The sequence below is a fragment of the Arvicola amphibius genome, chromosome 4, assembly GCF_903992535.2.
Source record: "Arvicola amphibius chromosome 4, mArvAmp1.2, whole genome shotgun sequence".
In the NCBI taxonomy this organism is placed as follows: domain Eukaryota; kingdom Metazoa; phylum Chordata; class Mammalia; order Rodentia; family Cricetidae; genus Arvicola; species Arvicola amphibius.
This window is the reverse complement of record NC_052050.1, coordinates 75711396-75737635: the sequence shown is the minus strand read 5'-3', so window position 1 is coordinate 75737635 and position 26240 is coordinate 75711396. Positions and strand designations below refer to the sequence as shown.

The following is a 26240-nucleotide window of genomic DNA, read 5'->3' as shown; positions in this document are numbered from 1 at the left end:
GAAACTCTGTCAGATGCTATGGGGATCCTTGATGGGTCAGATGATCTCTGCAGGGATCGCTTGGAGGAGATACATTAATGATAGTACCAGAAAGAACTGTCCCAGCACATGTATGGTCCAGACAGATCCTCTGAGAGCTAGATGGGAGATAAAGATGGGTCTGAGGACAGTGGCCACGCGTGCACCTGTAGGCTTGGACTAAACTCACTCTTTCATCACGAAAGGGATCTACTCTCCTTCTCCGCCATAATCACAGAGCCCAACCCTTGCCTGTCTTAATGCTTTCATTCAACAGAGTCGTGTACTTTTCCATCGCTGACCCCAATGCATTTTCTAAATCAGATGGCCCAGGAAGGCCAGCAGAAAAAGGAACCTGGATTTCGGGCAAAGAATTTCCCCCAAGCAGCCCTTAGCAGATTTGGCTGCACCCAGAGATGTCCTCTGAGGCTAATGATACAGTTTACCACGAGCTTATTCGACTTTGCAATCTTGAGGAAAAAAAAAAATGATGGGGCAGGCACATTACCCATAACCGTTTATCTATTTCCTCCCCAGCCACAACACAAAGGCCAAAAGGCCTGAGGTGGAAGGCAAGTTACCTTTCCTTCCTTTCTCTTCTTTTTTGTTTCCTTCCTTTCCTCCTTTACTTGTATTCTTCTACCAAGTCCACTTCCTCCTTCTCCCCCACCCCCCACCTCTCTCCTCTATTTCTTAGTCCCTCTTCTTGTGGTTGTGACTAAAATTGACTCAAGCTGCCTTCCCTTTTCACAGAAAGAACCCCGTGTGCCCAGTAACCAACTAATCAGAGAAGGCAACATCCTTGCTGCTTTGATAAAGAAAAATAAAGATTGAATATGAGGATATTCAGAGTCACGCTCTGGCACAGCCCCAGTGTCCCATTCTTTCTACCATTCGCACATCTCGGGGGTGGGGTGCTGCTGCAGAGACCTGACAGTAAGAACATAGCGCAGCACCAGAACCAGAGTCATTTCAGAGGCAGGCTGAAGACAGAGTCGGGATCTCCCATTCCCTAGGATCTGCTAAAGCCTCATTTGTTGGGGCTTTGGGCTCCTCTACCGCTCCTGATACGGAGACAGTGTCCTTCCGCGGGCCCTCAAGCCTCAAACTCGCGCACACAAATTCCATCCCTCCATTGCTTCAAAGTGAAGAACTGGGCACCTGGGATGCGCATCCTGCCTTTTCTGCCTTGTCAGTCCTTTTTCCTTCACTTTTGCCCCCGGAGCAGGACAGCGGAGCAGCAAGGGACCTGGTGTCTGCACAGGAAGACGCAGACCGCCGTGGTGCAGACCCTCTCAGCCCAGATCCCTGAGAAGGATATCTCCATCTCCTTCCCTCTGCCCCCTTTCTCGCTCCTCAAGGTCCCGGCCCCGCTCCTTCCCAGCCTAGAAGCCGGTGCTCAGTGCTCCCTCGCTCGCCACTTTGCCGGGAACTTTAGCGACTCCCCTGCGCCACCCGGAGAAAGATGTTAATGAGGGAGTGTGGCCTGGCTCTGTGAACAAGCAGCTCGGGAGCTACGATTGGCTGCGGTAAGGCGGAAGGATGACGTTATGCAAAGAAGGGGCGTGGCCAGACTGCGAGGGCCCCGCCTCTTTCCCTTTGGGGTTAGTGTGCCTGTGTTTAGCTCTGGGGAGAGTCAAACTGGATTCCACAGGGAGAGCCTGCAAATCACTTCTATTTTAGCAAGGAGAAAACAGAATCTCCATCCAGCAGGGTCCACCCCTCTCTTTCTCCCTCTCCTCTCTCTTTCTATCTCTTTCCCTCCCCCCCTTCCTCTTTCCCTCTCTCTCTCCCCTTCCCCCCACCCTCTCCGGTGTGTCTGTCTACAGCAACCAGCGTCCTCATCTACAAGCACGGAAAGGAAAGAAACATCTTTGGTTGAGAGAGGAGGAAAAAAAAGAGAGAGAGGAAAAAAAAACTTGCCTGATTGTGGAAAATGACACTTCAAGTAGCCAAGCCGGCTTCGAGAGTCCTATCTATTGTTTCTTAAATTGTCATCAGGGTGGTTTTTTTTTCTTCCTGCTTCTTCAAGTGAAGGCACCTCTACAAAAGGAAACTCCAGCCCCTCCTGTACTCCAACGGCCTGTGAATACTACAAAAAAAAAAGCAAAAAAAAAAAAAAAAGGAAAAAAAAAGCACCCAAACTCAAAATCAACCAACCAAACAACCCCCAACAGCCAAGCATACATCTCTATTTTTTTTCTTAATTTTGGTCTTTTCGTTGGATTTTCCCTTTCTTTTTTTTCTTCAACCCCCCTTGTTATCGCTCAGTTTTGAGCGAAGGTTTACATTTTTAAAAATTTTGCTTTTCAGCCCGCCGCCTTGATGTAGCGCGAGTTTCATCGACTCAAAAAAAAAAAAAAAATCTGTGGTTGGCGTTTTTTCTTCCTTTTTTTTCCCAATATTTTCAAAGGGGAGGAGATTTTCCACAAGAAAAGGTTGTTTTCATGTTTGGGATCCAGGAAAGCATCCAACGGAGTGGAAGCAGTATGAAGGAAGAGCCGCTGGGCAGCGGCATGAACGCGGTGCGGACGTGGATGCAGGGCGCCGGGGTGCTGGACGCCAACACAGCGGCGCAGAGGTGGGTACCGCTCGGGGACCGCGGCGGAAAGGCCGCGGGCTAGCGGGAGAGCCTAGAGGCGGCAGCGCGGCTACCCGGGGCCCGGCCACGCCAGTGCGTCTGCGGCCGTGCTGCGCTCGCCTCTCGGGCTCCGCGCTCCCCGGCTGCGCAGCACTTGGCGCCGGCGGCCAGAGAACTGCGGAGCGGCGGAGCTGCTGGAGGGAGCCGAGCCCAAGCTTTGCCGGCACTTTCCGCAGCCTCATCTGCGACTGTTTTCATTTTGTTTTAACCCAGAAGAGGCGTCTCACCAGCACGGTGTTGGATAACTGCGCTTTTCTGACCGCTTGTTTTCTTTTCTGGGTGGTTATATTTTTTTCCTTTTCCTCCCCTTCCCTTTGCTTCCTTTTCCCCTTTATTTCTCTTCGATTCTTTCCTTTCTCTTTTTTCCTTCTTTCCTTTTCTCCTTTCTTACTTAATTTTCTTCTCTCTCCCCTTTTTCCTTCCTTTCCCTTACGTCCCACATTTCTTTCCTTTCTCCCCGACTTTCTTTTCTTTTTTCTACCTTCTTTCATTTCTTTTCTTCTTCTTCTTACACCCTTGCGTTACCAGTCTTTTTCCCCTTCTTTCTCAGCTTCGCTCTTTCTTTCCTCACCTTGCAGTCTCTCCTGCTCTGTCTTCCCATTTCTCTCCCTGGAGTCTTCCCTTACTTCTGTTATCTGGCTCTCCACTTGCCCTCTCTCTACTCCCTAGCCTTCAGTTTTTCTCACTCCGCCTGCAGAACAACTTTAATTCTCACGTTCCTTAAAAGCCTTTCTCAGCCCCTGTCACCTTGGCCTCCTCCAGTCCCTCTCTCACTCTTCAGAGTCTACACTGAGTGGCTTGGAGGCCATGCCCTTGGAGGCCAACTTGAGGAACTTTCCTGAGCACAGCCAGAGTCCTGTCCAGGGGCTCTTGGTCCCAAGTGAGAAATGGTACCCTATCCTTTTCATTCCTGGCCACCCGCTGGGCTTATGGGAATGGAAAACTTGGTAGCCCCAAGCCCCATTAGATTTAAAGGGTGCAGAAGGAGAAGGAAGAGTAATTCCATCATTCTAGTTTTGGGGTGAGGGGGACTAGGGACAACTGTCCCTGTACTATTTCCATCCCCGCTGAGCATAGGGTTGGGAGTGGTTGGTAGTGAGAGTGAATTGGGTAACTAGGTTGGAAGCGAAAGTGTGTGTGTGTGTGTGTGTGTGTTGCCCGGTTTTGTCGGGCAGTTTGGGCTGTCAGTGCGGTGCCCCTGGACACCCCAATCTCTAGTCCCTGGCGGAGCTGCTCAGTCAGCAGCTCTGGCTCTTTGGGTTTCAGGAATGTGTGAGGATGAATTTCTCAGAAGGGCAAAACTTTGTCAAGACAGGTCTTTTATTTAAAAACAAAACCAAACAACATCAACAAACATACACAACAAAAAAACAAAACATCCCGGTTTCTTTTCCCATAGCGATCGATCATTTCTCATAACCGCAAGCTCCAATATAGGACCCTTTTCCCCTTGCTTGTGTTTGCGTAGAAAATTAGCGCGCTGAGGCCGGGCACCGGCAGCTAGCCGAGGCTTGGGAGGTTTCCTGGAGGGTGGCTGCTGCAGCAAGTAGCCTAGCGTGCCTGCATTCGTTTCCACCTGCCCCCTCACTCCGGAGATTTGGAGGCGCAGTTGGAACCCATTCCCACGCCTTATCCTTCGAAGTTGTAAACTGCGCACTTTCTATCTAACCTCCTTTCACCTCACCCACGGCCACGTTTCCTCTGCACGCAGCGCGCTTCAAGTGGAGTAAAGATTGTAGCATTTCATCTCGCGCCCAAAACCCAAACAAAACTTTCACACCTCTGGATTCTGAGGACCCGCTGGCGTGCGGTTCTTCAGCTGCGCTTGGGCTCCTGATGGGTCATGGAAGGCGCCCTGGGGATGTTTTGGGAGCAGAGGAGGTGGGTGTTGGGGGTTTTGCTCGTGTGTCCTGGGTGACAATGGGAGTATGGGACACGGTTTGACTGAGCGATCTAACTCTGCGTCTTTGGTCGCAGCGGGGTGGGTCTGGCCCGGGCTCACTTTGAGAAGCAGCCGCCTTCTAATCTGCGGAAATCCAACTTCTTCCACTTCGTCCTGGCCCTCTACGACAGACAGGGCCAGCCCGTGGAAATTGAGAGGACTGCCTTTGTGGGGTTCGTGGAGAAGGAAAAAGTAAGTGGGCGCAGCGCTGTCCCCAGTAGTCCCAGGCTCAGGGAGCAGGCCCAGGCGCCTTAAGAGCCGCCTCCAGGCATGCAAAGCTATCCTCACACTCCCGTGAGCGCCCCCGCCCCCGTCACTTCCCGTCCTGGACGAATTCAGGCTCCTGAAACACAAGGTCCTGCTCCAGAAAGTTAATATGGAGCCTCCAGAACTGGAGAGAGCCCAGGCAAAACGAACCCGACTTCAGTCTATCTATCCTTGGGAACCTGGGATGTGCTAGGTCTGAACTAACAGACCTTTTTGCGTTGCTTGCCTCAGATGGCACAGGCTGCAGTCCCAAGGTTCTAGGTAGAGTCTCTCACCCATGTGCAGTATACCTCACCGAATTTTCTGGAATGAGAGTAAGAGAGAGAGAGAGAGAGAGAGAGAGAGAGAGGGAGAGAGAGCAGTTTGAAATGAGGGTGGAGAAGGTATTAATTGTTTGCCACAATTACTTTGCTATCTGGGCTGACTAGTGTGTGTGTGGGGGGGTCCCATTTGGGAAAAGTTGCCTCGAAGTTAGCGCACTCGCTCATGGAGACTTCTTGTCCTCATCTCTTGTGTCTTTGGGCCCTGCTGCAAACCAGGAAGCCAACAGCGAAAAGACCAATAATGGGATCCACTACCGGCTCCAGCTCCTCTACAGCAATGGTGAGGCTCCTGTCGGGTCGGTGCCAGCACCCTGGGGCTCCGGGTCAGGGCAGGGGGCTCACGGAGCTCCAGGTGGACGAAAGCCCCCCAGCGAAGCTCAGTCGTCAGCCACCCTCCAGGTGAACAGGCCTCTCCGAAATTTCATCCTAGGAAGTTTCTCACCTGAGGAGGCGGAGGGCGGCTTGGTCAGCTTAGGGCTGACTGGAGCCACTTACCCCTAACTTGACTTGGCTTCTTTCTCCCCCCTTCTTGAAGCCTGTTTTGCACAGCCCAAATTCCAGGTCACAGGGCTCCGCGGTTCTGGGGAGCTTGGAATGGTGGTGGTCTTGAGGGATCCAGGGGACTGCAGAGGGGAGCTAGCCTGGGGAAAGTGGCCAGGCTGGGGGATTCCCACCTCATTTCTAACACCAGTACTTGGAGAAGTCTGGCTTCCAGGAGGAGGGGGCATTTGAACTAGGCCTTAGATCCTTTCTAGATTTTCGGGGGGGGGGGCATCCTGGCTCTCCCTTTTCAGGACAGCAGGAGTTCCCCTTGGCCTTGGCCCCTTTGTGCGCAGGTTTTGTTTGTTGTTCTTGTTATTTATATTATGGAGTTCTTTTTTCCTTCAGGGCTTATCCCCTCTCTTAATTGTCCTTCCTTCCTCTACCCCCCAGGTATAAGGACTGAACAGGATTTCTACGTGCGCCTCATCGACTCCATGACAAAGCAAGTAAGTTTCTTAGAATTCCACATTGTGGGGACGATTCTCAGCTCACAGAATTTGCTGCGGTTCAAAAGCTGGTTGTGCCACCACTGAGAGATGACTGAGATCCAGCAGACTCTCAAAGCTGGGGCGGGGGGGGGGGGGGGGGGCGCTGGCAAAGTGGTGGCAGTGCAGGTTTCCTGGACCATTCCTGTCGTAGCACCTTTGCCTGGGGAATCGCTAGAGGCTCCTTTCCCTCCCTGAGAAAGCCAGGCCTGGTGATTAAGACCTGGGAAGCTGAGTGTGAAGGAGTGAGGACAGGACTTCCTCTGAGAGCCCTAGGGGGTGCAGAAGGAGCCCTAGGGAAACCCCATCTCCAGGGCTTCAGAACTTCTGAAACATAAACTAGCCAGGCTTTATCCAAGGCCCAGGCCTGAGGAACTTAGAGGGAGTGTTGGGGGGGGGGGGGGAGGGCAATGCTGGCTTCTGCGGGAGTGTGGAGCAGGGTGAAGTTTTGCAAATGACTTCTCTATAGATTTTTATTTTATTTTTTAAAGGCGGTGATATTGGAAAGTAGTGTTGGAAGTGGGAGCCTACAATTGTTTGAGGGTATTTTGCAAAAACCCTCCTGCTTTGGCCTCCAAGTTTGGCTGGGAGCCAGGTAACAAAAGCTAGCTAGCTTTCCATCTTAAAGGTACAGGGACGACATTTTCTGAAGCTTGCCAACACTTGGTGTCAAGCAGTATACATTAAGGTTGAGTTATGTTTTAAAAGATACAGTTATGAGCCAAGGTAGAAGCGAGGCTTGACATTTTAATGAGGCACAGTTTTTTTTAACTTCCCTCTTCTTAATTTTAAGAAAAAGTATAGTTTCAGAATGAAGTAGTTGGTTAGTTCATTGAAGTAACAGAAAAAAGAAGAGAGCTTTATTGAGAGACAGAATTCAGAATAAAAAGAAAAGCCATCTATTGCACAGCAAATAGCATTTTAGTACCAGAGTTAAAATGTGTTTACTTGATTGTCATTTTAAAATATTCCCTTTAAAATAAGGAGGGGTGCACTTCCTTCACTGGTTTGGAAAGTTGGGAATTAGGGCGTGCTTGCATATTTAAAAATAATTTTAGATATGCCTGGCTATAATGTGCAAAATTCACATTAACAAGCTCTTGGGAAGTTCAAAATCTCAACAGAAAGCATTTAATAACAGCTCATGTTGATTACCATGTTTATATTTATTGTGACTCAAGTAAAAATATGTGGAACTATGGGTATGAAGTATATTTTTTAAAGTAATAAGTATCTGACAGCTCAGAGAAATTTCCACTTATTGTTTTAATCATAGTTATTTTCTTGAATGCATAAATGGCTATATAGGATAATTGTCTTTCCATTGAACTCTGAATTTTTGTTTCTTCCCCCTGCTTAAAAGAAACACACACACACACACACACACACACACACACACACACACACACCACACTTGGTTTTAGTAACTTTTAATTTGAGGTCAAAACAAAAATATATTATGTGGAATTCTGTTTTTCAAAAATTGTTTTTGATCCGATGGGAATCCTTTCTTGTCCTTCTCATCAGAGAGGAGTGGAAAGAGGGGGGCCAGGGGGAAAAGAATGAATTCTGCCCCATACTCCACTTGTATTTATTAGGACTTACTTTTTAAGTAGACAAACAACAGGATAAGGCCGATGTGTTCATGGAACACTGACCATTGAAACTGTAGGCCACACTATGACCAGTACTGTTCCAAGGAATATAAAATTAGGTCATGTTAGAGAAGACTGTTTCTATCCGTTTCAAACCTCCCCATAACTTCAATTCTGATCTCCCTAAACATCTAGTGCTACCAAGAATTCATTTTATCGACATATTCTCTCATATGAGAACAGTGGAAGGATTTTTAAAAATATAAAGCAATACGCCAAATATTTTACTAACAAGGCCACGGAGCTTTAAAAAATCTACAGCTGGAAGTGTCTTTGCCATTCGATAGCATCATAAATGCTATTGGGAGTAAAAGTGAGAAATGATTCATTGAAAAAAATAACAGATATAAGAAAGTTATTTGCTATATATTACTAAAGGTTTAAATTATAAATACATGTAGTCATATACAAGTATTTATAGTATCTAGTCAGCAACAACCTGGGGAAAAAAGGTTTAATAATTATCTAAGTTGGTATGAAAGTATTAAAACAAAAGCCATATTAAGATGAGCCTATTTGCTTTCATAATAATAGAGTAACCGCCCTTTCTATAACTTTCACTTTGAAAGGCAATCCGAGCTCATTATCCAGTTATCCAGTTGCTTGTTCTTCGATTACATGCAGCAAGAATTTTGGAAGTTACCTTCTTAGGCATTCAGTTAACACCATATACTCAAAAAAAAAAAAAAAATAGCAGATGGGAATACCAGAGGCCTTTCTTTCTTAGCTGCAGAATCATGTTCATATTCAGCTTCAGGAGTAAAACAGTGGACCTTCCTGTAGTTTAAAAATACGCCGTGATAATTAAATGCTTAGTCTGATTTAAATTTTGCTAAGAGTGTCCATGCTACATAAACACACCGTGGCCTCTTTAACAAAAAGTACGGATTGGCAGAGGCTGAGTGACTAAGTGGTAGCATGGCCCCTCTGTGATACCTTTCTGACGCATTCCAGATTTTGATGTTTTGAGTGTGGGGCAGAATACAGTCGGCATTGTGATGAGCTCTCTGAACACTAGCCCTGGAGGAGGGAACACCTGGCCTCTGCGAAGCCTTCTCTCCCTTGTTCGGTGACCCTACACCTTTTCATATCAGAGGTGTGCCTTTGTGCGCGTGGGGTCATATCCTTGACTGGCAGGCTGGGGTTGACATTCAGATGGCATCTTCAGCCAGCAGCATGCAGAAGTTGCTGTGCACGCTTCAGTTGCAGAGGTTGTTCCTCATTCTGAGTAGAGAGAACAGCACTGAGGTGAGCCAGAAATGGTCTCCATCAACCAAGATGTATGAACAGGACACAGTGTTTCACACCTTCCTGAAGTGTCTTATTAGACTATTTGGAGGAATGATTCCTACTTCTGCACTCTACCAGGAATGATGGAGCCTTGTTAGGAGTGACTGTGTAAGGCTCCAGGGTTCCATCTCCTTATGCCTCTATTGTAAAACATAGGGTAAAAAACTTGAAAACAAGAACAGCAGCAGCAGCAAACCAAACCAAACCTGTTCAATTAGAAAAGAAATGTCTTGCTTTTGGGAAGGGTTGTTCAAAACCAAGTTTAGCTGGCCTAAAAATAGATTGTTTTTGTGTCGTGGCTGTTTTTGGTATTCTATTAGTGAGCATGCAAAAGCCCTCAGGATCCAGAAGTTTATGGCTGATGCATCCAGAAACAGTGTCAACTGTAGAAATTCTCATGTACCCAGTTGGGGAGGCCTGAGGTTTAACCTGCCTCAATTCAGATTTCCATGTGTCATTTGAGATACGATTGTGTGCCATGGTTCCTTCAGTGAGGTATTTATCTTTAAGTAGTCAGTAAACACAAAACTAAGCTCATTTCTTCTACCGTGTTACTCAAAGAGTTTTTCAAGTCATACTTAAATATAAAGGGGAACCAATCTCAAACAAAAGTGATTTTATTTATTCCTTTTGAGGAAGGCCAACAGCAGTCACATGATCTTTGCAAGGGCCGGTTTAAAGGTGGGGTGTGTGGAGAGGGCACTCCAGACACTGTTGCTGCAAAGAAAGTGCAGGCACAGTAAATGGAAAGCTTGTCAGATTTGCTCCGGAGCTAGATTTCTTTATATATTTGTTTTGATGTTCCCAGCACTTAAAGTTGTTGATTCCACTTTATTTCCCTACCATTGATTGTTTCATCGTGTTCTGCCATAGCTACATAGATTTGATTAACCATTCTTTCAGTTCATTGGTAGAGAATCACTTTTTGGGGGGGAGGGGCATATCTATAAGTTCCCAAGGAATTTAGCAGGCCAGCAAAGAGGCCCTTTCATAGATCCAGGGGAACAAACAAGAGAGGACAGAGCAGGTTTATGTCAGGGGCCATATTTCAACAGCTTTCTGTCTCCTTTGGTAACATGTCAAAAACGCAGGTGATTTAAATTTCCTTGCACATAGAGGAATGAAGAAGTTTGGAATTTTTATGCATGATCAGGACCTGTGTTTGGGAAAATGTAAACTCATCACAGTGGAAAATGTGTTGTTTGGAGTCTGGGGGTGAAAACAAAGCTGATGGTTTTGGAGAGATTGCCGGAGCCAGATGGCCTAGTACTTCCCCAGTCTGGCGGCCCAACTGCTCCCTCCTGGATAATATACAGCCATTTGTTCGGGGATATTTACGCTAGAGCTGTTTCCATGTGAATGTTTGAACAGCATTAAAAACGAACATATTAGTCGGGATGCATTTATCGAACTCATATGGCTGTACAGACAGCCTGTTGTCTGTGTGTGGGTCTTAACTGGGGATGAGGACTGTTTGGATGTGACATGCGTGAATTGTTGACATAGGTTTTGGAGCAGGGAAGATTTGGTTTTAGAGAGGAATTAAAATATATATGCTTTTAGAATCAAGCTAGGGGGAAGAATGGTTGCACCCAACTCAAAGTTCTGCTGTGAAAATTAAGTGGATCCATATCTGTAAAGGGCTTAGTACAGTGACTGACATATATTAAGTATATAATAAATTAGCTGTTCTTATGACTTTATTATTATTGCTTGACTGAGTTGACAAAGTCAATTGTGTCTACTAATGTAGTAAACGCAGTGACTATCTGAATAGAATATCATTTATTACGTCTAGAAAAAAATGTCATATGGAATTATTTGAAATATTTAGTTTGTTTTTTGTTTTTGCTTTTTTTTTTTTTAAAACACAAGGCATTTGAATAGTATAAGGGCTTTTAGTTCTTTGAGACAGAAGGGATGCATCAGAAAGTCCCTGCACTGGGGACGTGCTTGCCTTTTAGTCTGGGCTGTGATGTAACCGAACAGCATAGTGAATATGATATCATGCCTAACTCACTTCTGCAAACAGGCCTGCTTAGTTGCTGAGCTGGAATTACATCTTCGCAATTTGCTCGCCCGTAGCCAAGCTGCTACTTGAGGCAAAGCCAGTTTTTATTTTACTCTACTATTAATGTTAGATTTCTGTTTGATACAATTGTTTATGAAATGTCAGATTTGTGGTGTTTTCTTTGGCATTGCTTAATCTTTAACTATGGTGCTTCTACCTTCTAGAAGTGGGACTGTATTAGCGAGTATTTTTTTTAAATGAAAGACCGCTGGTGGGAATATGTAATAATTGTTGTGCGCTGTGTTGATACTGAAGGCATCATGATTGCTTTTTGATTAGCTCAGTTCTAGGTAGTTTGCTATTATTGATAGCTTATGTTTAGAAGGTATGTCTCTTTAGTTTGAAGAAAGCAGTTTTTATATTTATGACCCTTTCTCTAAGGAGACAAATAGACTTTGCTTTTTGTTTTGTATTCAGAAACAGAAGTATCATTTCAAGGTTATTATTTTGATTTATGTGGGAAATTCAAGTTTTTGTTACCTCTCCTCCTTCCCCCTCTTGCTCCCTCCTTTTTGCAAATCAAGAAAAATTCCTAATGAGAAAAATGCGCATTCGCACTGCTCCCTTGATTCTGATGGGGGACACAAAGAGTTAAAACTATTAGCAAAGTAAACAAAGAAACCAAGCTCAGTTCTCTGAACTTCTCTAGGCTTCCTATTGAAGTATGATCCCCGGGTATTCTCACCGTGTCGTTTTCCTTTCTGCTGTGTGGTCTTTATCCGTAGAAAGTTTCAGTGAACTTTTAAGCCTCACCAATATTTTGGAAAAGTCAGGGATGAACTATATTCCAAAGACTCCTTTTTAATGAGAGGCAGCGTAGGCAAGCATGGGACAGAGATGGACTGATTTCCAGAGACGTCACACATCGACTTATAATTAAGCATTCGAAATGAGTGGTGTTTTCTTTTCAGACAGCCAAAGTTCCACCGCTGTTGTTTTGGGAGGGTGTGGAGAGGCTTTAACAATGCCTACATTTTTCTTCTTCCTTAGTTAATTATAAAAAAAAATACGGTTCAAAAGACAATCTGAAAATGAGGAGAGGATTAGCAAGAGCTTGGGTTTGTTCCTGCCTGCTTGTTATTTTCTGGTAGAGGTTGACATTTAGAGAGGAGAGACTACTGTTTCAGTAGAAAATCAGGTCTCCCAATAAGACAGGTTTATCTCATAGGAGTGCCAGGTTTTGAAAGTCGAGGAGAAGTTATTGCTATTTACTGTTTCATGTTGCTTCCTGTCCAAGCATCCCTACTGCCTTGAGGGATTTGTTTGCCCTTGGCAGGATTAATGTAAACATTATTTTCCACTTGATACTATGTCTTCTCTTTCTATGGTTGTAAGCCTCAACTTGATTCACCCTCAACGATTTATTCAAATAATGCATTTCCATAATTTCTCTTGCTCTCCCTCCCATCTTAGTGCCCCCCCATCCTCACTTCTGATAAACACATTGATTTATTTAAGCCAGTGTTGCCTTTGTCCCTCTCTCAGCACACCACCTTCCCCCCAATGAGCAGACGCATGATTTACTATGGAGTATGACAATGAGCCTTCTTCTCAGTGTTCCATTGTCTGGGTCCTAAACCAGCTGTCTGTTAAAATGGTTTCACTTAAAATAGTCAATGCTGTTTATATGCCCCTGGGATCTCCCAGCTGATCCAATCTCAGCCAGCTTGCCTCAAACCCCACAGAGGCATACATTTAAATTCGGAAGAGAAGCTGAAACCCCCAGCTCCCCTTTTTCCAAATTGGTGTTATAAGATGCCTACTCTGGGGTGGGGGCGTGTTATCGTCTAGATGTGCTCAAGTGTGAACCAGTCTTGCTGTGTGTGCTAAATGTACATGGTGAAGATGCTTTTAGTCGAGGAGCAAGCTGGAGGGAGAACCTGAAGGCAATGATTAAGAAAAGGAAGGCTGAAGTCTGTCTTGATGTTACTCTGACATCAGAGCTCTCCAAATAGACCTATCATACCTTCCTATACCAGGTCCCATTCAAATGCTCATTTCTGAAACCCTTATTTTCTGTGTGTTGAATGTGTATATGCATGCATGGGTGTTTTCAAAAGTCTTTTCAGTGTTTGAATAATACTCTATAGGTTTTTTTTTTTTTCCCTATAGTGTTAGGGAAGTTCTGCCTTTGAATTACACAGGAAAACCTGCTCCCTTAATGCAACAGTGTAGTTTACTCTCGAGATAGGAATTTTGTCCTTCCTAGCCCACGGTAGACTTCCGCCCTCTTTTATTGTAGGATTTCCCAGAAGCAGTAGTTCTTTTTCTGCCCCTGTGCATTGAGAACTCTTCTTATTCTATCCAGACCAAGGGAGAGGGAAGACAGAAACTGCAGATTCCAGATCTCCCCAGAGTTCTTAATTATTTCTGAGCAAATCCAAACTCTTGGTTTCGTTTTTCTATGCTTGATTTGGAGAAAGAGTCTCTGTTCTGAACGCACTGGCAGAAGTGGAGTGGTAGCTTGGTAATCGGTAGAGAGATGAGTTACAGAGGGAGTGGGCCTGTAACATGCGTTGCTCAGTAGCCAGGGAAATAAACGTGGGACTTCTGGAGTCCCTGTCCTCTGTCGCCTGGGGAGTCCTCAGTGCATTTGCCTTGCAGCTTGCTATTAACCAGATATGTTATTATGGCCCCCTCATTTCAACTAGTTGCCTTAGTAACAACAGTGTTTATCTCATCTAGAAAGATGCGAAACGATTCTTATATAACGCATATGCCTGCCACCACCCTCTCCTTGAAAAAAATAACACAATTTCTTATCCCTTCCCCTACCCCTCTCGCTCCAGTATGGAAAACATTGCCTGCACACTGACTTACCGGGTTACTTGTTTATCAAGGCAAACACTGAAGCTGAGGCGGAACTTATGGAGCATCTTAGGATAGCATACAAATAATTTAGTGATAATAGGATTTAGTAGAAATTCGCCATTAGAATTTTTTAGCACCACGCTTAAAATCTGATCCGTAATTTATTGTGTTTTTTCTCTTTTTTTTGATTTAAAAAAACAGTGATTGCAGAAAATAAAGCAGACACATAAAGTTTTTTAAAAAATTTACATGTGTTTATTATTTAGTTTGTGTGCTTAAGTGCACACAATCTCATGTATGTGTGGGGGCACAAGAGTGCCACAGTGCGTGTGTAGAGGCCAAGGGACAACTGTCAGCTATTTTTCCTTCTGCCCTGTGAATCCCCAGGATTTAACTCAGGCTGCCAGGCTTGTTGGCGAGCACCGTACCTGGTGAGCAGTATCACCGGCCTCAGTCTTTTGGTTTTCAGAATATTCTGATTAATGGCTTTCTTTCTTTCGCTCTTTCTCTCTCCTTTTTCTTCCTTCCTTCCCTTTTTTCTTCCTTTCTTTTTCCTTCCTTCCTTCCTTCCTTCCTTCCTTCCTTCCTTCCTTTCTTTCTTTCTTTCTTTCTTTCTTTCTCCTTTCCCCTTTCCTCCTCCTCCTCCTCCTTCTTCTTTTTCTCCTCCTTCTCCCTCTCCCCCTTCTCCTTCTTCCTCTTTCTCTTCCTCTTCCTCTTCTTCCTCTTCTTCCTCTTCTTCCTCTTCTTCTTCTTTGACAAAGTTTCTCTGTATAGTTCTGGCTGCCCTGGAACTCCCTCTATAGGCCAATCTGGCTTCGGACTCAGAACCTGCATTTTCTAGAGTAAAACAAAAAACGTCTTAGGAATTTGGAAAGGTCATTAAAAACATAGGAAAGATGTCTAGTGAGAAGGTTCAGAAGATAGAGGTGTTTGCTGAGTGAACCAGGATTCCTGAGTTCAATTCTTGATCCCCACATGAAGGAAAGAGAGAACCAACCCCTGCAATTTGTCCTCTGACCTACACACACACACACACACACATACACACAATTGCACATGCCTCCTCAATATAGTAAATATAATAAGTAAATATAGTAAGAATAAAGGAAGGATTATGTAAGCATGCTGAAACTAGTGACTAAAGATATGAAGCTTAATAGGACATTAACATAATGCAAGTTATTCCCCAGAATACAGAAAGACTAATAGGGGATGAAATATAGTGTTATAGTGTGAAACTCTGACCTGTGGTCCCTAGTGATGGTGGGCATCACCCTAACCAAATGGTCAGAGTTTAATGCTAATAATTAGCAGAGTTACTATGCTAATAAACCTGTGCATTGTAGAACCTAGAGCAGAGAGGATTCAGTATCGCTCTCTACTGTTGTCCTGCCTGGAACTCTAAGACTTTAATATGATCTTGAGGAATCCTAACAAACCCGAATAGAAGGATATTTTACAAAGTAACTGGCCTATATTTTCAACAACGTTAATGCCATGAACTACAATGACTGGAGGATATTCAGAATGAAAGGAGACATGACAGCTGAGTGCGGTGATTAGTACTGGATTTTCCTTTGCTGTAAAGGACATTATTAGGTAATTGGTAAATCTCAATAAGGTCTGGAGATTAGATTATTCTATTGTATCAATGCTAATTTTCTGATTTAGATAATTGTGCTGTGATTATGCATGAAAATGCCTTGTTTTCAGGAAATGCATGCTGATATATTGAGGCCATATCTGCAATTTGCTAAAAAGTGATTTGGGGAAAAAGAGAAAAATAGGAAGCAAATTTAGTAAAATGCAAACATTTGAGGAATCTGGGTAATGGACTATCCTGCCGTGGACTTCTAAATATATTCTTTCAACCCTTCTAGATGTTTACAGCTAAAGTAAAAACATTTTATTTTTTTAGTACAAGGTTATGATGAGCTAGCCATAAAAATTAGTTTTGATGGGCCAGTGGTAAAGAAATGTGCTTTTTTCACCCAACGCTTTTCCCTTAATTTTTGATCTGTTGCAGTTTGCTTTGCTTTGTGTTCAGATACTGTAACCAGGTCATGGCCCACAGATCTGTGTGTGCTGGGTCTTAAGCTGTGGACGCTCTGTCTCCAAGTTCAAAACCAAAGTGCATGAGAGAGATGACAAGTTAGGCGCAGAAGTACTTTTGTACGCCACTTAAGAACAGGAATAATCTATGGTTAATTTAAATAGTTTTGTCACTGAGAAACTGAGGGTTCTGTGAATGTGTGAAAGTAATTTTATTAACAATTTGAAGCTGTGTTATATTAGCATTATGCAGCGATACAGTGTTAAGTGAGTTAAATGCATGCTGGTGCAGAATCCAGTTCTACAAATAGCACTGTGTTTTCCTTTGGCTTGGGTAGTAACCTCTGGATCCACGTTCAAGCTGGAGGTTCTGGGGAACTTGGTGGGTGTCCTGAAGCAAAATGTGATTGTGTTACAAAAACAAAAGAGAAAGAGAGAGAGAGAGAGAGAGAGAGAGAGAGAGAGGAGAGAGAGAGAGAGGAGAGAGAGAGAGAGAGAGCGCAAAGCATCAAGGCTGGTGGTTGAGGACGCTTGATTTTGAGAATGAGACAGAACTCTTTATTTAGGGAGCTGACTGTGACTTCATTCCCCACACAGAACATGCTGGCAAGTGTTCCTGTTTGGGTGGGCGTACACCCTCACCAACACATGTTTTCAGCCTCTTGGTAGGAAGAGGGGTTTTCCCTGGCTGCCTCACTTCAGAAATGACATAGTCGGTGCACAGACGGCTCAAGCTTTTTCCCAAACTTGTTTTCTGTCGCTTGCCGGCAGAACACTAACTGTGGGGTCTGGGAAGAGCGGAGAGGCAAATGTGTTCTCTTGGGTGATCAAACCCACATGCTTTTCTATATTTGAAATACAAAACACTGTAGCCTCTTCAGCCTTCTGAAGCTTCCCTCTTTATTGATTAGACTTATTTTTATTCTGTATTGAAAGAGACTTATGGTTGTCTTGACAACAGATGCCCATCACAGGCACTGGCCCGAAGATGTGCATAATGAGGTGGTACAGAGAGCAGAGAGGATCACATCCTATTCCACTCAATTTGGGTTGAGCCTGAGCAATGTGTCCTGAAATAATCAGCCCGGCTGATTTGCTTTTTGCTCCTAAAAGTTAATTGGCCCCCAGCAGGGGCAAGGCAGTGAAGAACAAGATTGTTATAGGCAATGCTCTGCTACTTGCTTCTATTTTTAGCTAAAAACCATGCCTTTACTTTCAGGCCATAGTGTACGAAGGCCAAGACAAGAACCCCGAAATGTGCCGAGTGTTGCTCACGCACGAGATCATGTGCAGGTAAGGAATTGCACTCTCTCTCTCTCTCTCTCTCTCTCTCTCTCTCTCTCTCTCCAAAGTAAAGATGACTTTGGATCTCAGGCCTAGGCAAAGTCGGTTCCATTGGTTGGCTATATGTTTATTTTGCTTTTAGTAAATAATATGGAAGAAAGAATTCTTAGACACATTTGGTAGTGTCAGGGATCACGGCGGTTCTCAATTATTTATTACACTTCATCTCGGAAGACATCGGCTTGCATTTTGATACCTCACAGATAATGGCCACAGAGCAGTGCCCTCCATCACCCTTCACAGTGGAATCAAATCCAGTACAGCCTGCTCAGTGGTGACATTTGCACTCAGCCTCATGCTTAGTAAAATGAGAGTTCTCTTGAAGTCCACAGAGGCTTCTGTTTGGGTCAACTTGAAAGTTATAGTTCCTCCTTTTGAGTTCTTCTACTTAATATAACCCCCATCCCCAAGCCTCATTTCTCCTTAAACTGATCTCTTTCTTTTTCCTTTCTTCTTGCATTTGGTCTTTGACTTATCCTATTCATATCTGAGCATGAAGCTAATATTTCTTGGAGGTAGTGAGCTTTGAGATTGGGGCAGGATAGTGAAAAGGAGTCCCTATGCTTCTCCCATAGGAGTCTTCTCACTTTGGACTGTAGTCATGCTGAAGTGGCGTCTGAGACCACAGTCACCTCCATGGCCTGAGCCAGGCCTCCACAGGAGAGGGGCAAGAGCAGGGGACAGTCTTTTACCTTGTGCTCCTATTCCTTGTAAAAAACAATCCAGTATTTTGCTCCCTATAGCTCTCAAGTAATTGGATAAAGCAGGAAGATGCCACTCTGCATCAGAGAAAGGCTCCTAATTGCTTTGTTAGGAGCAGGGCTCCCTGGCACAGTGTGTACTGGGCGGCTGAATGCCGTTGACCAATCCATTTGAGTCTTTAGCTGCTGTTTCAGCATGGGTAGCTCTCCTCTGCTGCTCATGGACTCTCCTGGAAAACAACCTCAAAACGCTACAGGTGGGAGTAGAATCAAAGGGCTTCATGTGTTTCCTGAATGAAATCCCAAATACTAACATTTGGGTCTCTAAAAATTCCATGTTTCCTTTTTTTAATGTTTTTTTTTTAAAAAATATAGTTCTGATTTATAGTGTGAAGATATAGAAGAGTTTCACACATTTTATTTCGGTGATTTGTAAAACTTGTTAATTATTCTTAAAGCTAGGTTGCTTTCCCCCAGATTTAAGACAGTAGCTGCACACTCCCAAATGGTGTGGGATTCCTTACATTAATGGGGAAAGTTAGTTGTACCCTGTGTATGTGAGCTGGATATCATCTAGCTGAGTGGTACCTTTCAGAATTAAAGGAAAAAAATCCATTTTGAAAAGCAGCAAAACATGACCTTGTCTGTATTACTACTTCCCCAAGCGTTTCTCTCAGACTTTAGCCTTCTACAATTAGCATACCATTAGAGGGAACCCTCCAAGTGGAGCTGCTCATGATTGTAGCAAAACAGGAAACAGGAAGATGGATTTCAACCAACAGGCCAAGCACTATCTATACGTCGCCTATTTGCATTTTGTATCTGCATATGTTTGGATTATGCTGGAGAGAATTCTATTCTTGAACTACTTAGAGATATATTATGCCTTTCACGCACAGGCCTTCCCTCTATTAATGCAGTTTATATTTTCCTTGTTTTTAAAATTCATTGGTCCAAAGTGCTTTATGATGCTGGTTGGTGTGCTTTACTGCTGACGGTGCCTCTATTTTTCAGAAACATAAAAATAGCAAAAATAAAATTCTCAAGCCACTGAAGGCAAATGATGCTGTTTGTACCGCCTGGCTAAGAGGGAAAAGCCATATTCCAAATGTCATCTTGCTAATGTTACAGATTACGGCTTTCCTGGCTGCCTATAGATGCGGAAGGGGTACTGTTTGTTTACCAGGCTGCCATGACCCCATTACACAAACCTGTCATCTATTGTGTGGCTAACAGTCTTTTAAATTGCAAATCTGATGCTCTTTAGGGGGCTTCAGGAAGAAAATTCTCACTTTCCATACCATCCTATTTCTCTTGATTTCTTGCCTGTTGTAAGTGGAAGTTGGGTTGTGCTGAATTTGCACCAGGGGTGCAAATGCAGCCTCAATTATAAGCATAAAATTAGAATCTGTTCACCATTAATCAGCCTGGCTAATTGCTATGCACCACCATTAGCCATATGGTGTGAAAGACAGCTTGCTCTCCCCAAGATGAAATTTCTTCATTGCAGACATGAAATAGTGAAGGCCCTGGATTTTAAAATAGCTTGTTTTAGATATTTAATTTCTAAACAACTTTCTGCAGTGCTTTCTATCAAAGCTAACAGCACAATAAAACTTTGCGTGGATGTCACAAAAGCTGTGTGTTTATAGTATGCTGGCTGTGATGAAGGAGACAGAGAATTTCGTTCCACAAGGAAGGGTTTGGTGCATTCTGTGCATCACAGGCAAATGGAAGGGAAAACGAAAAAAAAGCAAGACACACTCATGTCTCACGTGTTGTAAATTAGAGAAACAAAACAAAACATTGTGTTTTGTGGAGAAGGTGGTCCCATTGTGTGGGATGGCTAAAGGAACTGACATCATGAGTTTATAATTATTGACTCCTGAGGACAAACCCTCTTTGATTGGATGATGCAGAGCACTTCCGTAACATTATGAGAGCGCTTCTGCCTTTTGGTGATTTGGAATCTATCACACCAGTCATGGTGGTGAAGTTCTTAAGATAACATGGTTATTTGAATTTTTTTTTAAAATTTGTTTTTATTGAGTTATATATTTTTCTCCGATTTCCTCCCTTCCTCTCCCCTCCCCTTCTACCCTCTCCCATGGTCCCCGTGCTCACAATTTATTCAGGAGATCTTATCTTTTTCTATTTCTCACATAGATTAGATCCATGTATGTCTCTTTTAGGGTCCTCTTTGTTTTCTCGGTTCTCTGGGATTGTGAATTGCAGGCTGGTTTTCTTTGCTGTATGTCTAAAAGCCACTTATGAGTGAATACATATTTTATTTGTTTTTCTGGGTCTGGGTTACCTCACTCAATAAGATGTTTTCTAGATCCATCCATTTGCCCGTAAATGTCAAGATATAATTACTTTTTTCCCACTGTGTAGTACTCCATTGTGTAAACGTACCACATTTTCCTGAATACTTTTTTTCTTAAAGAGTAGCATTCTGTAAGGGGTTTGCTTATGTGAGCACCCTAACTTCTGTGTTTAATGGAACCCAGCTTGGTTGGGGGACTTGGCTGAGTACAGGAGGGGTTAGTTTTTGATACCCAGGAAGAGGACAGGTTTTAGGCACCCACACTGAGGGAGAATTCTTGCTTCTTTTCTTTTCTTTTGTAGAAGAATGATGAATCTCAGGCTAGCCTGTTTCCTCTTTTGCTTCCTTATGAGGCATTTTCTTTTTTTCCTTCTTCTTTTCCAGGTTTAGGTTAATTTCCTCCTTCAGACACCAGCTTAAGTAGGGCTTCTCCACGGAAGCACTTTTGGCCCTTGGCCCAAGGTTATATCCCCTTGTAAGCAGTCCAGTGTAGCAGGTGTTTTTAACTTTATAGTCCTCTGTGTCCTTGCAAATGACACCTTACTGTCTATCTTTATCCGGACATGACGACCCTCAAAGGCCCGGAAGTGATTCAGTTTTCCTCCATGCCTCAGCTGTCCCATTTGTGAAATGTGATGTTAATACTGTCTCATAGAATAATAATTAAGATTAAATGCTATTCGTTCCTATAAACTCTTTCCACAATGCTAGGCAGAGTCAGAACTGAAAGCCTGTTATGATTCAAAACAATATTAATAGAAGCAGTAGTAGAGGCATCATTTGTGCCTGGCCAAGTATTTGGTACTTAGTTGCTCAAAGTAACAGATGGTAAGAAAATATTGAAAAGAGGTTTAGTGTCTATCAGAATCTGAATATACCTGTTCTATTACAGTTGTTGGGGCTGTGTCTTTATTTCTTAGTGCCTACTATGTGCAAGGGCTTGTTGCAAGAGGCAGGAGAGCTTGAAGTTGGAAGCTTTATGGAGCTAATTAGACTTTACTGGGAAAAGGGTCTCATGTGACAGAGCTTTGAGGCAAAGGACTGTGTTGAGAGGGGATATGGAAGAGTTGTAGGTGGGTCATAGGAGTGGGAATGGAGAGTGATGAGATGGGACAGGGATTTTCGAGGCTGCATTAAGGAGAGTTTGTGGTCCAGGCAGAATTGTTGTGTGGAAGTTTATAGCTGGGCAGGCCTGCAGCCTGGAGCTGGCCAGAGGGACTTGCTCAAAGATAACCAACTTCAGACAATGCTTTTCAAAGGTGAGAACCAAAACGGCATGGAAGGCAGGGTTGGGGAGTGTGGAAGAAGAGGAATAAAGGAGAGAATGGCTCCATTCTTGAGAGGAAGAGTCACATTGAGTAAGAAGGTCGCACTATAGAATTAGGAAGTATCTTGCACATATGGGGCTCAAGAATGAAAAAGGGGGTAGCAAGGTTTGGAAATCAGCCCTGAGGATGTCCTAGTGCTGATGAGATGTACACGGGTACAAGGAGAGAAAACCCCCAGGTCACTGGTGACTCAGGAAGTAGATTCATGTAGGTACCCTGGGGCTGGCATCATGGTTTTTAGTGACATCAACTGGCAAGAAGAGCTGGCCACTCTTACAGGAGAATGCTGATCAGTGGACAAATGAACTCTAGAGAAATGAAGGAGGGCTAGACAATGTCAGCAAACATGGAAAAAAATCAATCGGGAGAGAAGAGTTCTAGATATGAACCCCATTAATTCACAGGGCCGAGAGTGCCCTGGTAGGACAGACTGGGTGGAGACTGTGTGCTGGAAGATTAAGTCTTCTGGAAACAGACAACTTTTAGGTGTGGCAGGCTGATGAAGCACAGAAGAGTCAATGGATTAGATTCCTTCTGAGCTCATCCGCTTTGTAAGTATTAACCAGGCTATCCAGTAATTCACAAAGCCCATTCTCTAACCACTTTGACTGAGGAGGGTAGGATTCTTCATTTTTATTGAGACGCTCAGTTTGAAATGACTCCTTTAGCAAGGAGCAGTTGCACCTGTCTGTAATCCCTGCACTTGGGAGGCAGAGGCAGAGGATTGCTGCCGATCTGAGTCTAGCCTGTGCTGGATAGTGAGTTCTGGCCCCGTCAGCGCAGCATAGCAAGACTCGGATCTTAATTGTCTTCACCCGCTACCCAAATGGCTCATCTCTCCAGTGGCAAGAGGCTCTTCTTCCAGAAAGAAGTTATGTGCTTGAGACGACAATCTGCAGGCACCAAGCCTAGGGAGCCTTCAGATGTTTCCTGCCCTGATTTATGAACCAGCGAGTCAGCTCACTAGAAATCTGCCACCTGTGTTAGGCCGCTAAGGCAGGGACTCCCATGTCTGCTTTTTCTCTAAGTGTGCAGAACTGGCTGGGAAATACATGGTCGTGCTGAGCAAGAGGCTGCTGTTCTGAGTCTCCAGGGCATGTAGCCCACACCAGGTGTGGGGGACCGACTGCTGTGACTGGCCACATGGCAGTCCTGCCATTTGGGTTGCAGATTAAAAAGGGTCGCAAAGAGCAGTAGCACTGGCCTGCTGTTTTGGGGCCCTGATCTTGGGCAAATCAAGTTAGGCAAGCCCAAGTCCGCTCACTAGATACCCGCTGCAGGGAGCATGTGCCCAGCCCCTGCGCACACGGATGGCAGGAGGCTGAGTGACGCTGTGTGAGCGAATGGGGGCCTCAGGCATGCTCATTCTCTTTGCTTTGATCAATGTGCTTACTTTACCCTGTAAGAGCTTCTTCAACAGTGTCATTTACCGGATTGCTCCCAGTGTAAGCCCTCTTCTGCCTAAACATTAGTGAATTTTGCTCTCTAGCTTGTCCCTCCTGGTTGATGCCTGCCCTGCCTGTAGTGGAGATCAGTGCCTATCTTGCTTTCTTTGACTTTAGTGGAAAGAAGATAGTTCTGACTATCTTCCATGGTAGTGTGTCAACCCTACCTTCTTTCTTTTTAGTGTATAGAGTTCCATGGATAGAGATTTGCACACACACACACACACACATGCACTTCAAGGTACATACATACATGTATTACATGTATTATATGTACATGCCTGTGTACATATCTTTGTCAGTTTTTACCGATATGATAAAATGTCTGCTGGAAACTAATTAAGAGAGGAAGGGTTTCTTTTGGCTCATTTTTCAAAGGGTTCCATCGGTGGTTGCTTTGTATTTCTGGGACCATGATGGGGCAGAATATTATGGCAGAAGGACCTCTTGGAGAAAAGCTGATGACCAAGAAGCAGACATGGGGATCTAGGAATGGCCCAGGGCAAGGTACAGCCCACAAGAACATGTCCCCAGAGACCTACTTCCTTCAGTCAGTGCTGCCAAAGTTTCCAGAACCTCCAAAAATAGTGAAACTAGTTAGGGCTTAACCTTGATAGGAGCCTGTGAGGGGCATTGCATGATCCTATCTTACCTGTCTTTGTATCTTATGAGTATGCACTTGTGTGGTGGCTGAGGTGTTGTGGGGAATGTTGGCTGTATGATACAACAGTGTGACCCAAGAAACAGTAGCTTGTCTAAGCTAGTTCTGTATTTTCTTCCTAAGTGTGTAGTGACTTCCATTACTTCCTTTTTCTGTTTTCTGGATTCTCACTATTTAGTTCCCACCCTGTCCTTTTCCTATGCGTATGCCTTTGGGTCCTTTGGAGTCACAGCTTAGAGATCTGGCATAATTCATCTTAATGTTGTCCGGATGTCTGTGTGTTGTGGAGATGAGGACTGTCCAGGGGTTGAAGAACATCTCTAGGGCTAAGAGTGACATTTGTTTGGAGGAGGTGGTTTGGTGGGCGGGATGGGTAGAGTACGCAATGCTTGCCTAGGGAGTCAGCTTTGCTTTGCTATCTGCCATGTCCCCTCCAGCCCACCATACTTATTCATAACGTTGTTGATTAATATTCACCCAATCATTTATTCATTGAGTCATTTAATAGCTGAGCTCTGATAGTCTATCTCAAGCTCGATGCATGAGGGAATTGATATGGCCAATTTCTACCTTCATGTCACATAGGAAGTAGCAGAAAGGGAGGATGGGATGGGAAGAATTCCCAACAAAAACGCCCCAATATGTTACAGGTTGAGCTGCATTATAGTAGCTGCCCCAGAGAAAAACAGCCCAGTTTAGATTAAAGGTGATGTGTCAGGCATCCACACCAACTGCTAAGGGACCAGGAAAAGTAGTTGAGGGCAGAAGTACAGGAGCTGCAGAGCAGAAACTTACCTGGCCTGTACCTGAGGTCTGATGGAGCGTGTCACATTGGAGGCATTGCAACTGGCCCAGGAGGCTGGAGGTTGGCAAGCTGGAAAGAAAAGGGTGGCAGGCAGGTCAGTGGCCTGGCATTCTGCCACACCATGGATTTATTCAAAGTACAATGGGAAGCTGTTCAAAGGCCTTAGCCCACGAAATGGCACAGTCCCCTGGACATTTCACAAAGATCTGCTGGATGGGGCAGACCTATTAGACGGAGTCAAAGTGGAGACAGCAAAGCCAAGGGGGAGGGTTTGCAGAACTCCCAGTGATAAATAAAAGTGGCTGGGCTGAAGACAGTGATGGTGGGTAGGGAGAGAAGTCCTGTACTTTAATGTGTGTGTGTGTGTGTGTGTGTGTGTGTGTGTGTGTGTTAACCCGTAGTTACAATCCAAGGAAACTAGAGGAGTTCCCTGAGGACGTTTCATCCAAGGAGGATGGTGGTGAGGGTAGAGCTACCCAGGGCCCACTTGTTTCAAGAAGGAGAAGGAAGGAGGGACACCCTCTGCTTTCTCAGCATCTGCTTTCCTCCCTGGATAAAGGAAACACGGCTATGTCAGTGGACTGCTTTTGGCAATCACTCCGTCTACACAGCTCAGGCTTCTCAGACTTGAAGTATAAACAGGGTGTAAGCACAAGGGTGATCCTGATACTGCCCCACCTTGGGGTCTTAATTGGACCAGCCATTCTTTTTTTTTCTTTTTTTCTTTTTTGGTTTTGCAAGACAGGGTTTCTTTGCAGCTTTTTTTTTAGAGCCTGTCCTGGAACTAGCTCTTGTAGACCAGGCTGGCCTCAAACTCACAGAGATCCGCCTGCCTCTGCCTCCCGAGTGCTGGGATTAAAGGCGTGCGCCACCACCGCCCGGCCAGGACCAGCCATTCTTGATGATGATGCTAACCTGACAAACTGAGAGAACACTGGCGGAGGGGACCAGTCCTCAGTAATAATGAAATTAGGTTTTCAAACATTATTTTATACTTTTTTGTGTGGGCATGCGTATATAGGTGTGGGTTTGCGTATCATGGTGTGTATATGGAGGTCAGAGGACAGCTTGAGGGAGTAGCTTCTCTCCTTCCACCTGTGGATCATGATCAGGCTCAGGTCTTCAAACTTGGTGGCAAGCACCTTTACTTGCTGAGCTGTCTTGCTGACCCCTGGAGTTGAGTTTTAAGCTATTTATTTTGTACAGATGCCAACCCTTAACATTTCTTCTCCCCTGTGTCTTTATTGGTTTCCCAGATAGGATACCTGGGGCCTACCACTGCATAGCCTGTCTTGAGGCCCAGAAGAAATTTTCCTCCAAATCAGAGAGTGACTAGGTTGTGTGTGGAGAGGGTGTTTTACAGCTGGGGCTCTGAGAAGAGAAGTGAGATACAATTCTTTCTATTGCCTTCTGCAAATATAGACTCAGGCAAGCACCAAACTGATTCACTTCTCAAGAATTCAGTGAAAAAGATGTCTCAATTTTGGTGAAAGACTTCCTATGTTTGGAAATATTCCTGGGTCTTGAAAAGT

At 44.5% G+C, this 26240-nt stretch overlaps 1 protein-coding gene across 12 annotated transcripts in view; it reads left to right on the top strand.

Annotated features, from left to right (window-relative positions):
* The first annotated feature begins 2465 nt into the window (after positions 1-2465).
* The window catches only part of Ebf1 (EBF transcription factor 1), a 389291-nt gene continuing 365516 nt past the window's right edge, over positions 2466-26240 (top strand). For 9 of the 12 annotated variants that reach the window (XM_038326659.1, XM_038326664.1, XM_038326662.1 and 6 more), the window contains exons 1-5: positions 2466-2599; positions 4637-4793; positions 5408-5471; positions 6125-6180; positions 17318-17391. In XM_038326659.1, coding sequence (XP_038182587.1) covers positions 2466-2599; positions 4637-4793; positions 5408-5471; positions 6125-6180; positions 17318-17391 — 485 coding nt within the window. Of the gene's footprint in view, positions 2600-3466; positions 3550-4502; positions 4541-4636; positions 4794-5407; positions 5472-6124; positions 6181-17317; positions 17392-26240 lie in introns of those variants that run through there. The other 3 variants (XM_038326657.1, XM_038326658.1, XM_038326660.1) reach the window with 3 other exon arrangements.